Source organism: Mytilus galloprovincialis, chromosome 7 (assembly GCF_965363235.1).
Source record: "Mytilus galloprovincialis chromosome 7, xbMytGall1.hap1.1, whole genome shotgun sequence".
Classification (NCBI taxonomy): domain Eukaryota; kingdom Metazoa; phylum Mollusca; class Bivalvia; order Mytilida; family Mytilidae; genus Mytilus; species Mytilus galloprovincialis.
Genome location: NC_134844.1, coordinates 28,298,039 through 28,313,221, shown reverse-complemented (window position 1 = coordinate 28,313,221; position 15,183 = coordinate 28,298,039). Strand labels below are relative to the sequence as shown.

The 15,183-nt window shown below is 31.1% G+C and overlaps 1 protein-coding gene across 1 annotated transcript; it reads right to left on the bottom strand.

Moving 5' to 3' along the window:
• Positions 1-2,724: 2,724 nt before the first annotated feature.
• LOC143081613 (uncharacterized) lies at positions 2,725-14,464 on the bottom strand. Its single transcript, XM_076257395.1, has 8 exons — positions 14,389-14,464; positions 11,906-12,085; positions 10,513-10,613; positions 9,387-9,560; positions 7,871-8,052; positions 6,037-6,096; positions 5,500-5,559; positions 2,725-3,400 (listed from the first exon to the last, which is right to left on the bottom strand). The coding sequence occupies exons 1-8, from the start codon at positions 14,423-14,425 to the stop codon at positions 3,274-3,276; spliced, it is 921 nt and encodes a 306-aa protein (XP_076113510.1). The 5' UTR covers positions 14,426-14,464; the 3' UTR covers positions 2,725-3,273.
• Between the last annotated feature and the right edge of the window lie 719 nt (positions 14,465-15,183).

Sequence of the window (15,183 nt, the reverse complement as noted above, 5' to 3'; positions counted from 1 at the left end):
ATTGATGTAACAATCGACGATAAGGGGAAGGGATTGTGGCTTAAACAAACTTAACGGATATTCGTTGCCGTTTGTAACACAAATGTTCCATAACAGTCAACCAAATCAGAATGTGTCCGTTAAAATTTTGAAGGGGTGGGTTCACTTTTACCATTTGGATCTCTGGGCCAGTAGTTTTCTACATAAGCAAATACCTGCATCAAGTCAGGAATATGACAGTTGTTGTCTATTCGTTTGATGTGTTTGAGCTTTTAATTTTGCCATTTGATAACAGACTTTTCATTTGTATTTTCCTTGGGGTATTTTTGTTAAGATTCTTATTCCAAACTTTCTTGTAAGCAGCAACCTTCTACTAAAGAAGTCATGATAGGAAATACGAACGCTTGAAAATCGTATATATGAACTCGCGTAGATACAGATTGCTTATGGAGGAATGAAAGATCGTACTTTCTAAAAAAAATAGCATTCCGAATCAAACAAAATATTTTCTCAAAAATGACATTATCAAGAGCCTATTCCGATGGAGAAAAACAGACTAGACTTCATACAGGAGCATCTAATAAGAATAAAAAGAAGCTACCATTATCGTTAACCATCACGTTTCGCTGCATAGATGATGTTATCTCTCTGAATAATTCAAATTTTAATGATATGATTAACGCATCTTTGTTTTCAAACTTGAAATAAAGAATACAACGGATACAGTATATCTTGACTAACATCGAGAAATTCATAATAAAGGTCGGTTTAAAACAAAAAATAACGACAAAAAAGAAGATTTCAGCTTCTCTATTGTGATCTACCGATTTCTATGTATCAAAATTGCAGTAGCGCCTGCAAATTAAATCGAGTAAATTCAAACCTTCCACTTGAAACGGCTTTTCAGAGCTTGAATTGACTATCATGATTTTCTTTAAAAAGAGATAGCTGCTTATAATTGTGTTTTAAAACCAAGAATTTCAAGCGTTAAAGTCATCCCTCCGAAAATTGTATGGACGCCATCACAATTTGGTTGACATTTATGAAACATGTCAAATGTCACACATATGAAAAAAAAATGGTCTATTTATTGTTAACACAATCCCGTCTTCTTTTCGTCAAATGTGACCTACCGAATTTGATTTGTATTAATCTATATGAGAATCACGACGGGTAAAACAATTTTTGGTCAGTAACTTATTTTACCAAAACCCTTTAAAAACAATCCGTAAGTGGGCAGTCAGTTTCTTTCCCTGTATTCATGTTTTGCTACATAATTGATAATGTTGATCGCCGCAGTAAGGTCCTCTTTTGAATCAATGTTGCATGTGATAGTGTATGTTATGTTTTTCACCATTGATAATTACTTTGCCCATTACAATATATTTCTTGATTTGGAATCAAATGCAGGTAAGTGAAACTAAGATTGCATCAAACCGTTTTTTTTTTTCTTTTCTTATTTTTGCATTTGCTGTGTTCCGTTTATCTAATAAGTAACCTGTTTCTCAGGATTTAGTAAATAGTGGCGCAATTTATGTTGAAAGTTGAAGAACTGAGTCAGTTTGATGTGTTTGGGCTTATGATTTTTAATAAAGGACTTTCCATTTTGAATTTTCCTTGGAATTCGGTATTTATGTTATTTTACTTTTTTCTTTATACACCCCAGCTTAATGGAAGGATGTGTAAACCAGTAGCCTTTATTGGTTCTGATTTAATACTAGTAATTATTTGGCTATTCCGTACTCAGTGGTGTTTTGTCTCAACAGTTTCTAAATTCAGTATTGGTGAAATTTGTTTTATAGAAAATGCTGATTGAAACTGTTGATTTAGTATGTTTACATTTTCTAGTCCAGTTGGAGTAGTTTTTCTCTCTTGAAAGGCAATTCTAGTATTTGAATCCATATTATGTTTTGTATTTCATAAATGTGAAACAGTTCATCAAGTTAGGCTTTTGGTCTTGCTTGGGATTCGGCATTAATAAGTCATTCCAATAACTCTGCAACAAGTTTTTCTTAATTCCCTAAATTCAGGTAACATGTTTAAGCTTATGATCGACCAATTTCTTCTTTTTTTTCTTGTAAGATCTATCTCGTTTTTCGTATAAAGTGTTTTTCTGCTGTTTTGGAGTAACAGATTTATTTCTGTCTGTTTTCTGTGGTATTTTTGCAATTATCAGCTTTTCAAGTTTGATCTGAAAACAGTCCCATATTGTTTTGCCTTTAACTATTTTTAGATCTTCTCTGATGTTTTCCAATTTTGCATAGTGATATCTTTATTCTCTTTTTGTTTTTTTTTTAGTTGGTACGGTTCATAACTTTGCAAAGACTAAATCATATTAAATTAAGAAGATTTGCTTTGGATTGTCCAATCATACAACTCTCCACAAGAGACCCTAATGACACAGAAATTAACAACTATAGGTTAGATATGCAAGGTATTGTTTCAACCAGAAATATTGTTTAGGTTCCACCCTTTTTTGAATTTACCTTGGAATATCAATCAATATCTTTGTTAATAATTTGTTATACAGCATGTTTGTTTTTCTAAATGCAAGAGCTTTCAAAATCTGATTTGATGACATCAGTGATTTACAATTAGTTTTGGATGCTAATCTGTATCAAGTTTCTAAAACACTTGCCTTGTTATCTGACCTTGCTACTGTATAATATGACCTTTAGTTGTCTTTTTTTTATCAAAACATAAATTAATAGATAAAATAATACCAGAAAAAAATAAAAATTGTACCAAGCATAGACAGTTTATTTGGAGTATCTTAATCATACATTACACAAGTTTATATACTATAAAAAGAATCAGATCATCTTCTGCTATAATCTAGCTACATAAAAATAATCACAAATCTATTTCATATTTCATTAAAAATATATTTACTATTACTGTCCATATTGCAGAACCACCACAGTGGTTTTCTCATGTCTTTAATGGGTTTTTTTATTAAGAGATTCTGGTGTTGATAATAGAGCTTTGATCATTTCTTTTTAATCTATTTACAATTTTCATAGGCTTAGGATAGAGTTTGACATTTTGTATCAACTATAAATGCAAAATGTCTTTTCTTACATATTCAATGATAAAGCAATGTCTCAAAATAAAAATATAGCTCAGATGAATTAGAAAATACTGGTAATTTTAACATTATAAATGATTTCATGAAACTTGGATGAAGATCAATGTATCAAAGTTTTCTACCAGTGTGCATCATTCTCTTTTTCCACATTTTAATCATTATTCTCTTTTTCCACATTTTAAAATAATGATATTATAAATCAACCATCACTTAGTTACCACTCTTCTTGGTCTTGTGACATTAGAATGTTTAGCTTTGATTTCCTTTTTATTGGAAGAAGATATAACACATCTTTTGGGTAAAGGTCCATTTGACACAGATTGGGTCTTTGATCTGAAATTAAAAAATATGATGGAATTAAATGACACACATCTTTGAACTTGTACCACAGCACTGATAAATACCTGCAGTTATTCTATCTGATGCCTTAGAGGGGTTTGAAGCCTTAGGTTAAATTGATTGAACCATGAACATGATGAAAATGCAAACAATTGGGCCGTCTGACACTTTGAACCCTATGTTTTCACTTCAAAAATTGCTTCCAGCAAATAGACCACTTCACAATTAGTTCTTGAATAAGGCAGATTTATTTTTAAAAAGTGGAAATAGCATGTTAGTATGGGAAATCCTAATCATGTTTTCCATCTACTGCTCTGATTTAAGGATGTCTTCCTGTTTTTTTAAAAACATTTTTACCTCCATAATGAAATATCCCCCTATTCAATACATTGTATGGCTTACTTAACCATAAAGAGACCTATTCAGGTTGATAAATGCTGCAAGTTTTTCATGCAAATTCAGGATGATAAAACTTTCAAGATATATGATTATTGCAAATTCAGGTTTTTTATTCATTCAAATAATGTGACCAGTTCAGAACTGCAATAGTAAAACTTGCATTCTGAATTTGAAACATATTTGTATGAGAAATTTTCTTCAATTGAAATAATTAATCTTTCAAATTTGTCCAATTTTCAAACATCAAACTAATAAATACATGAAATTGTTTAGCATTTCACAGCGGCATAATACTTTTTCTTTAATTATTCATCCCTTATTTTTATTTACTTTGTATTTACATTGTATCATGGTCCAAAATGCAAATGTATTTGTTTAGTGTACATGTATGTTCATTTGTGCTAATACGTTTTTTGATTGAGTAAAGCCATTCCAATTGATATTTTATAGTGTGTCTTTCTATGTTGTGATGTTACACTATTGTTTCAGATAAGGATGAAGGTTTGGTACCATTAAGATGTTTTATCCCGCTACAATTGTTTGCAACTGTCCTAAGTCAGGAATGTGATGTTCAGTATTTGTCATTTGTTGTTTCCCCTTTCTCGTTTTTATATAGATTAGACTGTTTGTTTCCCCTTTCTTGTTTTTATATAGATTAGACTGTTCCTTTCCCATTTGAATGGTTTTACACTTGTAATGTTTGGGGCTTTTCATAGCTTGCTGTTTGGTGTGAGTCAAGGCTCCGCATTGAAGACCATACCTTGACCTATAATGGTTTACTCTTATAAATTGTGACTTGGATGGCACTCATACCACATCTTCCTATAACTATATACAATAATTTCTGTATTACAATATACTTGAATTTGAACAAAACAACAAACTTAGTCACATTTCTAAAAGTACACCAAAAGATATGTTACTATACTGTAACACACTATTTTAATACTAAGCGGACCATTTTGTGTTCATAATATTATAAAATACCGCAAGGAACAAATCAACAATCCCCAAAATTAACCTGATGATACTTCCACTAGACCATGTCTTGCAGTATTAAATTTTTGAATATGAGGATGGAACTCAGATTCAGAATTCAACCAATCAAAATAATAGAGTACTCTTAGTACTGAGTAAATTTAAAGCCAGACAACCCAGATTTGTTTATTCTTATAAAAAAGATTGTATACAGTTTTAATTGCTGTATTAAATGAAATTTATACTCCTGGTAAGACTGGAACAGTTTCATTCTGATGTTTAAAATATAAAAAAAGTTCCTCAAAATGGAAGACAATTGATAGTAACAGCTGACACTGATGTCACAAGAGCTTAAGGGAAAGCAAGAATGAATCTTAGTCAACTATGTTTATGAATATCAGACATTTTTTTTGGTATAAAATTGAAAAAGTGATAGCTATGAAAATATACAAACGAAACAAGTTTAAATCAACAGAGTGAAAAAGAGCATGGTATAAAACTACAGCTTATCATTCATGATAGATGTCAAAGTCAAATATAAAATATCATATTTGTTTTATTGAAAGTAACACTTAAGATGTTAAATAGCATATATGGGGTATACCATATATATGTATTACAGTTATCAACCCAAAACATAAATAAACTCTAGATAAGTTTATAAATATGTGTGACACATTTAGTAACTGTTAACTAAGCAAGGACTGTTAACATACCTTTTTCCTTGTGATTCTTGTTCTTTCTTAATCATAGTCTTGTCAGTAGCTCTTTGTTTCCTACAATAAAGTAATGGCAATTTACATGGCTTTTTCAGAATTTACTGTGTTCATAGAGCTAATAAGTTTAGAAATGATCCATGTTAACTTATTTGATCCTTTGAATAAACTTATCCTGATTACTCTACCAGCCTGTACCGTTAGAAGGTGTTGGTTCACTCATGTAGAAAACTTATGTTTAGTTTAACATTGTAGTAAAGTCTTTGTATGTTGTCTTTATAAGAAGAACACTGGTGTTTTTATCCAGAGGAAAGATACCAAAGGGACATTTAAACTCATCACTACTCAGGCTGCCAATTTCAAGAAGTTGTATAATGATACATTTTTAGATAATTTTTTCTCTTTATTCAGGGTTGATTGACTTTGTATAGATTTTCTGTTTGGTCCACATTATATATACTATCTATAGTAATTATGGTGCCAATTGAACAAGTTATGGGTGATTGGGACATGATGTGACCCTTGAGTAAAAATTACCTTTTAGTTTCAGATTCTTTTACTTCATTGATTGTTGACTCACTTGCTGTTTTTTGCTTTCTGAAAATAATTACAATAAAAAACAAGAAATATAATAAAACAGACGTTACAAAATAATTCAAAACGAGTTCATGTGACAACAACTTCATGGTAAACAACCATTTAATTAAGAAATAATTGATGCAAGCAATATTTATTGTAGTTTTAACATGAGTAGGCATTACATTCATGATTATTTTTGCCTGAGCAATAGTGAGGGCTAAAATAATCATTTTAAACGTTTTAAATTTATGCAATTATATTCGTACATCCATATTTTTGATACACCAATAACAAAAACTGAAATTTATTGAATTGATACATTTTGTAATTATTCAAAATTATATCAGAAACCTAAACTTAATTATAAAATGAACCTATTAAAGAGAGGCAATACTCGCATAACTCGCGAACTGGCACATAATACAAAGGAATGTCACTCTTGCATACAAATATGGCACATCAATATAATTAATTAACAGTGCATTCATGCTCCACCTTCAATGAAGATTCTAAATTATAAATATAACCAAAAGTTGTTAATCTATAGGATAGTAAAGACTAATAAAAGCTAACCAACTGTGAAAATTTTTTTGGAAATTTTTTAAAATTTCCTCAGAAAAATGCAGGAGCCACTTGACTTTCATAGCTCATTATTAACGTTTTTACACAATATTTTAATAAAAGATTATTTGCTTTGCAAAGCATAAGACGCAATAAAAATCGTATGCTTGCATCATCTTACCCAAATACAGATTTAATTAAGTTCTGAATATATCGACATTTGTTTGTTTATTTTTAAAAATACCGGTTTGTAACAAATCACAAGTACATGTTAAGATCTGACTAAATACCGATATCCCGATATCGTCAGGTAAATATGCTACATTAAAGCCATAATAAATGAATTAGTAACATCATGTGCACCATTTAGGAGTTTGAAAGTGTTTTAAAGTTAAGGAAATATATTAAATGCATGATAATTTGATAAAATTCATTATTCTGAAGAAGTCAATATACACATGTGCAAACAAATTCTATTGGATTTAGAGCATGGGCTTATTTACAAAGCGAAAGAAGCACGTCATATTAGAACCAAAAGTTCAACCTAACATTGCAAATTCTGGAAAAGTGGTGGTCTGTATGGTCTGACCACCAAAATGTTGGAAAAGACTGACACAATTTTGGTATTTTGTAATAGAAACAATAGAGACCCAGCAGATTTTCTTCAAGTACATGTACCACCATTAATTTTGTTTTAGAAAACTCTGTAAAGAACTCTGTAAAACATCAGAGGGATGTACACAAACAAACACTCAGACCTAAACACATTGCATTCCTACTATCTAAGGTGAAGTTTGAAAATGCAAATGATTTGATGAAATGTTATTTACGGTCTATACTTGTTGAACTTGTGTTGTTGTGTTGCTGTCTCATTGATATTTAACATTCCGATTTTAACAATTACATGAAAAATTTGTAAATTCAGCTTTCATTCATAGAAAAAAACAACTTTACGTCTAATTCTGTATTTTTATTTTGTAAACTTTTACGTTTTCGGATATAATATTATATTGCTAAAGTGACATATAGGTCCAATGGGCCGGGTGTAAATATCAAATTGCTATGTATATAATTGTATAAATGTATGTTCTGATACACATGTCACTATAATAAATAATTACTTACTTACATGCTGCAACCCTAGCTCTAAATTTGAGACATAACATACACAATGAAATGTTTTCAAATCAGAGGTAAAAAATATTATGAATTAGCTTAAAATTTTAAATACCTTTTTAATGAAAACTTTTTCCAACGAATGGCTTTTGCCATACGATTGCTGACTTGATTCTTGATATCACTTGAGCTGTCTAAGTCAGGGAAACTGTTTACCACATCAATAACTGCTTTTCCAAATAACAAATCTCTCTTACTTTTCAGTTCATACTGTTCAATTGTATTGAGGATGTATTTCTGGATAAAACATTTTTTATATGTTTACTATGCGTGTTCAATTTGTGGTTTAAAAGGTAATAATTTAATTTTGGATGAAACACATCTTCTGATTGGCTGATGTTATTTTGTTATCAGCCTATAGACATAATTTAGTTATGTGACCTTGACGTCATCAATGTTTTTTCATGGTTTTCTATGGTTTAAAATGGAATTTAGAATTAAATCATAAGAAATGACTGTAATATTTTTTCTGTCTATTTAAAAATAACCAAAAAAAAATGTGGTGCAGACTGTTAAATAAACCTGCTACACACGTTATTCAGTGTGCACCAAATTTTTTATGTTATTTCTTCAAAGACAGAAAAAATATTACAGTCATTCCTTATATATTAAAATTTAACTGCAAAGAATTTTTCAGAATAAATGTTTAATGCTCAGAAAAAAGCTTTAAATATGAATAAAAACAAAAGTTATTACAAAAGCTGGGTTTTTTTTGGTAAGTATTATAAATAATTGAAATTTCTAAAAAATATCTTATAGGAGTGCTTATAGTTAGATTTGAATATTCTTTAAATTTAACATTAAACAAGGAACAATTTGAGACAGAAACAGATTTTTTAGTTCTGGTTAGTTAATAAGGAATTTATGATGAAAGCTAACCCTTTTTAGGACAGTTAATCATGCAAGAAAGTTAGTTTGTTTGTACTGAAATTACAGAGGGAGCAACCTGAACTATTCATTAGTTTGGTTTATAGTTTTCATCATAAAAAAGAAATAAAATTGAGAATGAAAATGGGGAATGTGTCAAAAAGACAACAACTTAACCAAAGAGCATATAACAGCAGTTTATAAAAATAATCATGCATTTCTTCTTTTTTCCAGAACTCAAAATTATTCCAGATTAAAATCACTCCTTGTTTTTAGCAGAGTCTTGATAAACCTCTGCTTTTACAGACAATCTTTATTTTGAAATTTACTCTTATTTTGCAACTGTTGTTAAAAATTCATAGAAAATAAACCTATGAAAATTTTATTCTATATAACTAATTATCTATCATTGAGCTATGCAGTCATGTTCATACGTTGTATTTATTTATTCTAAAAATAGATGCACTCAATTCGTTATATTTACTGGAAAATATCCATTGATTTGATTCTTTAAATTTGTATGAAATTTATTTTTATATCTTCATGCTAAAATAATAATTGGTTAAAGTCAGATATATGTAATGTTCATTCGTGTGTATATTTATGTATGTACTGGAATAGACTTACTAAGTTGAAAAAAACTTGTCTAATCTATTTGTCCTTTTTGAACAATAAAATATGTTTAAACTAAACTATGTTCATACCTGCATCACAGAATGGGCTAATGATCCCCTGGTAAAGTATTCAATGGTTTCTGACTTCAGTCTAAGAAAATCCAGTTCACTCGTCTGTATGGCCACTGATTCACGCTGGGCATAGCAGGCACAAGATTTTCCCAACTGATAATTAATACAGCATACACAGTTAAATGGACACATCTGAAAAAAAAAAATAGATGTTTTGTTGCTGGATAGACTTTATCAATACATAAATAAGGAGATGTACACATGTTTAACCCTTCCACATTTTTGCACCTGTCCCAAGTCAGGAGCCTTTGGCCTTAGTTAGTCTTGTATGATTTTTAATTTTAATTTCTTGAGTATAATTCGGAGTTTAGTATGATGTCCATTATCACTGAACTAGTATACATATTTGTTTAAGGGCCAGCTGAAGGACACCTCTGGATGCAGGAGTTTCTAGCTGCATTGAAGACCAACTGGTGGCCTTCGGCTGTTGTCTGCTCTATGGTTGGGTTGTTGTCTCTTTGACACATTCCCCATTTCCATTCTCAATTTTATTTACATGTAATATGATTGATAATAAGAGGACTATCAATTAGAGTTAATATGAAATGGATCAGTGGGTTGTAACAGGAGTAACACATTTGGTGTATATATTGGAGCATGAACTGCTGACTCTGAACCACTGTTTTGGTAGGGTTCATTTTGATAACTCTGAACCAGTTTTTGGTAGGGTTCATGTTGATGAATCTGAACGTTTCTATGTGTGGGGTTGTGTGAACTGTTGTCTTTTCAACAAAATTATTTTAATATGTTTGACCATTGTACAATGTTGTTTTGTTTGTTTTTCATGATAGTTTTTGTTTTGATTGCGCCTTTTGTACAATGTTGTATTTTTTCCCTTTTTTTAAGATCGTTAAAAGTGAAGTGAAAATTACCAACTTAATAGATTTTAATTTCCTGAATATTTCCTGTAGTATAACAGTACACCTTTTCACCCTTTAATACAACATGTGTTGATAGCAACAATGCCTATATTTTGAATTAAGGCAGTGAGGAAAGTCACCTGACAGATATAACTAACTTGTATTAGTAGCTATCTGTTAATTCTTGACCTAATGTAATAACGTATCCCTACACATGTACTTACAATTACCCGTCTATTGTAATCAGAGGCTTCCTCCTGCTCAATGTAGGGATTATAAGGTGCAGCATTCACAGCAGCTGCAGGGATGTCATTTTCATAGATACCTTATATAATTGTAAATGATAGAAATTAAATCAGAATATTTCTAAAATGATTTTCAAAAAAACAAGAAATACAGGTAAAGGTTGTGCAAGTAAAATACAATTATTACTCTTTTTATTGGCATCTTCTTATTTTTCTTATTTTTATAAAAGAATTTAAAAAAAAGGATTTTAAAATTCAAACTTTGAAAAAACAAATGAAAAATGAAAAGAATAATGAATTGGCTAACAAGGATTTTGTGTCTTTGAAATTGCTGCATCATAATTTTTTTTTTATCAGATTGATGTGGAAAATTGAAGAAAAAAAAATTTGAATTTTGCCTCGTAATATTCCATGACGGTTAGACAAAGATGACACTAATCAAAACTGATTTAACATAATTATGAGAAAAGGGTTAACTGCAATAAAAAATATTAAAAACAGAGGCGGATTTAGGGGGGGGGGCCCAGGGGGCCCGGGCCCCCCCTTTTTGGGAAAAAAATTGGTTGCTTATATAGGGAATCACTGAAGCGTGACTGGAGCGGGCCCCCTCTTAGGTCAGTCAGTGGGCCCCCACTTATGAAAATTTCTGGATCCGCCACTGAAAAAAGAATATTTTTCACACACTAAAGGCAGAGATGTTTTTTTTCTAAAATTTCAAGAGGAGGGGGGGGGATTAATTAAAATGTTTACTATACCAAATAAAATTAAAGGTAAAATACATCTTTTAAACTTAATTAATTGGAAGTGCCGCTAGGTTTCTGTTACCTACCATTTTCATATATTGTGTTGGCAAAAATGTTTAATACCTTCTCCCATATTGTTTGGGTTTTGTTTGGTGTGTAATGTAACAGTGGAATACCAAAATGCAAATGGAGAGAAACTGATTGATACAACACAGCCTGGAACACCAAAAAAGATGACAGACGAAGTAATGGGACTTTTTTTACCTATCATATATTTCTGATAGTTTTCCCAACCTATTCACATATTTTCAAGCTTGAAAAGGTGACCTATTCTAGCAGCCATCCTATCACCTTGTGTATCATGTACCGATATATAAGAAGTGGATCCATCAAGTGAAATTTGGGATAACAAATACATTGTATATAATTGACTTAATATTGTACACTGTACATGTACATCAAAACTAGAAGAAAATAAGATTTGTGACCTTCCCGGGGTTTTCCATTTTTTTACAGGAAAAAAGGAAGACGCATGGCCACATCCACCTATCAATATTTTGAGCATTATGAGTTTTTGTGGTATAATATTGCACTGTTTTACAATAAACATGTATGTATCACTAAGTTACCTTTCTTTGTATTTTTCTTTTTAGAAAGTCTCCTGACATCTGTTGTTCTTTTTTCATCACTTTTTAGCAACATTTCTTTTGCATTAGACTGAACAGATTTACGAGCAATGGCGCTTTTCCTTCTTGACAACTTGCATGTTAACCCAATGCCTGTCTGTCTTTGTTTGGTTGATGCCATGTCTTAAACATAAAATTAAACACAATAAATCATATGACCTTTAACCATGTGAACACCAAGGTGTGTCTCACTCTGGCCTGCATTCAGAGGAATCTTTATTTTTCTTTGTGTCTCAATTTACTATATCGAGTGTTCATATTAATCTTAGCTTGTGGACCAATTTACATGGATTTTGTCTTTCTTCTTCAGTTGTACAATATGTATATGTGCAGCACTACAGGATACTGGAAATTATTTGTCATTGCCCATGCAAATTTATCTTGTGTATAACCATAATAACAGTTATCTTGTCATGCTTGCATAAAACATATTTGGCAATTTGTGTGCATATATAAAACAAGTTCAAATAATTATAACGTCTTAAAGGCTGTTATATTTTTTTGCTTTGACCTGGCCCCTTACAGCTGTATTGAAGGCGTCAAAACAAAAAAAAATATATTAGCATTTCAAGATGTCCTAATTATTTGGACTAATACATGTATTCTCGTTTGAATTGTTTTACATTGTCTTATCGGGGCCTTTTATAGCTGACTATGCGGTATGGGCTTTGCTCATTGTTGAAGGCCGTACGGTGACCTATAGTTGTTAATTTCTGTGTCATTTTGGTCTTTTGTGGATAGTTGTCTCATTGGCAATCACACCACATCTTCTTTTTAATATAATACAATAAACAAAAACAGAAGTGATTGTTGGTAAAGATGAACCACAGATTTCAATGGTCAACATAGTACACATTTCCTATTACAATTATCATGTAGCTGCGGAACCACAGCTATAAGTTCCTAATGCTATTTTTTCACTATTTGCAGACCGTCCACAAATAGTAAAAAATAGCATAAGGACCTAAGAGCTACGGTTCAGTAGCTTATTTACATGTAGCATGGCCATCTACTTGTATATAGACCACAGGGGTTTGTTACAATTTGCCAGGTTTACTATCCATACAAACCCTGAATAAAATACTGATTTTTTCCGAGGGTGGTAAAGGGTTATTTTCGTGCAATGTGATGTAAAGAAGTTAAAACATGTATTTATTATAAATATGTGTTTTAAATTTTAGACTTATCTAAGTCAGAAAATGACAGACTTGTTTAGGTCTATTTATGTTGATGAAAAAACTTGATTTTACTTGGTGGCCAAAGTACACCACCTATGACAGCAAAAGCCTGTCTAAGAGTTCACAAGGACTTCAGCTATCTATATTTAATTTATCCAATTGAACATCCTTACTAAACACAGATGTTTTACCTCATAAAGTGTGGTTATAGGCGACTTTAGGAGTCGATATTTGCAACTTTTTGATTCTTGTCAATTATTTTTTGCTTAACAATATTTGACTTATTAAAGTCGTATTTTGTCTTGCATTAAAGGGAGACAAATCCTAAAACTGACAAATTTGGACCTCTATGAGTCAAAAGCAGATTCAGACTTATTATGTCGGAGCTCTGACTATTTTTTTTATTTGACGTTCGGTCATGCAAGACATGTGCCTCTTTCAACGTGTTCTGCTTATTAAGTTTTACGTGCATCATGATTTCAAATGCTTATTTTGCGTTCTCTGTATTTTTCAAATAAATTTCAGACATAAAGCAGGGATTATCACATCTTCTTGAAGAGAGCGGGAGTGGATCGTAACCCTTGGCTAGCGAAGATGGGATTATCAAGAAAAAAATGATTGAATTTTTTTTTTTCAAGATGGAAAGGCCTATGATTTTGTTCCTTTATTTGAATTTGAAAGTTCAGAAATACAAAATATTAAGTAGAACAGAAAGTTTATATATACAAGAGGACATGCAGTCACCAGTGACTCAAGTCACAAAAGATTCACATCAAAGTCTTTATTTTTCGTGCAACGTCCATCATGTTCAACGTAAAATGATGTTTTATTTCATGTTTTTTCTGTGCAAGCACCCCTTTACCACCCTCTTTTCCAGGTTCATATGGATAGAAAATCCCAAAATTGTAACAAACATGTGTGTATAGTCTATTATCTATAGACTTTGGTATAAAACCAGGATATGAAGCATCCACCAAAAATATAATTTAATGTATCATTGCATGACAGACTGATAAAAAGGGTGTTTTTTTATGTAAAAAAAAAGAATATGTGGTATGATTGCCTGTGAGCAACTCTCCACAAGAGACCAAATCAAATGACACAGAAGTTACAGTTATAGTATCAGGTCACCATTTCGTTTACAATTTTGTCTGGACATCATGTACAAAGTTCTAAATTAATATTATTTTGTTGCATTTGTTTAAAAGAATATTTGTGTTTAAAAATATCTATAAATTTTTAAAATACCCGCGTGTTTCATGTCCCTCGTCCTATTTCCTAACATTTTGATTAAAGAACAAATAATTTGATTGGTCAGGGATAAACAAGTACTTTTTTTCAAAAAGCTTGTCTGACTAAGACATTTACAAGTACGTAGAAGACGGTCGACTTTCTATGGAAACCCATTGGGCTCTTCTACTCATGTTCTCTTTTTTTTTCGTAGATGCCAGAAGTGATAACATTTCTTTCATGTTCCATTTACGAACATTTACATATGACTGAATTCCATTTCATATATACTTCAGTCTTGAACATGATATGATCATAATTATATAAAAATCTGAGATAAAAAAAAAATGTGTACCTTTGGTTGGGTTATAATACTGCCAAATTGTTATGTACATATATGTACCTACTGTAAATAAAGGATAGAAGGGAGATCCCGCAGAAACAGACTCAAACTTATAAAGTTAAAAACTGTAGCAAATATCATATGCATTCCTTCAGTGTATGTTCACTTGTGTTAATATGTCTTTTGATAGAGTTAAACCATTTCAATTGATATTTCATAGTGTGTCTTTCTATGTTGTGATGTTATGCTATTGTTTCAGATAAGGACGAAGGTTTGGTACCATTATAACGTTTAAACCCGCTGCAATTGTTTGATGTGGTTCATAAGTGTATCAGATGTAGGTTCGATGGGTCTTTGCTAATTTTAGGTATAAATTGTAATTGTAATACAAAAACAGGTTTACCATAAGTACCCATTTGAATTCTGATAACTTGACAATACATGTATACGAATCTCCATGGCGAACAAAA

Bases quoted from the DNA above. Each gene is read 5' to 3' on its own strand.
- LOC143081613 (XM_076257395.1), bottom strand. From the start codon at position 14,425: ATGTTAGGAAATAGGACGAGGGACATGAAACACGCGG. The intron at 6,097-7,870 runs GTATTTAAAATT...AATTATTTTCAG, and splicing joins AAAAAGTTTTCATTAAAAAG to AAAGCAAAAAACAGCAAGTG. The intron at 3,401-5,499 runs GTATGTTAACAG...TTTTAATTTCAG, and splicing joins CAAGAATCACAAGGAAAAAG to ATCAAAGACCCAATCTGTGT.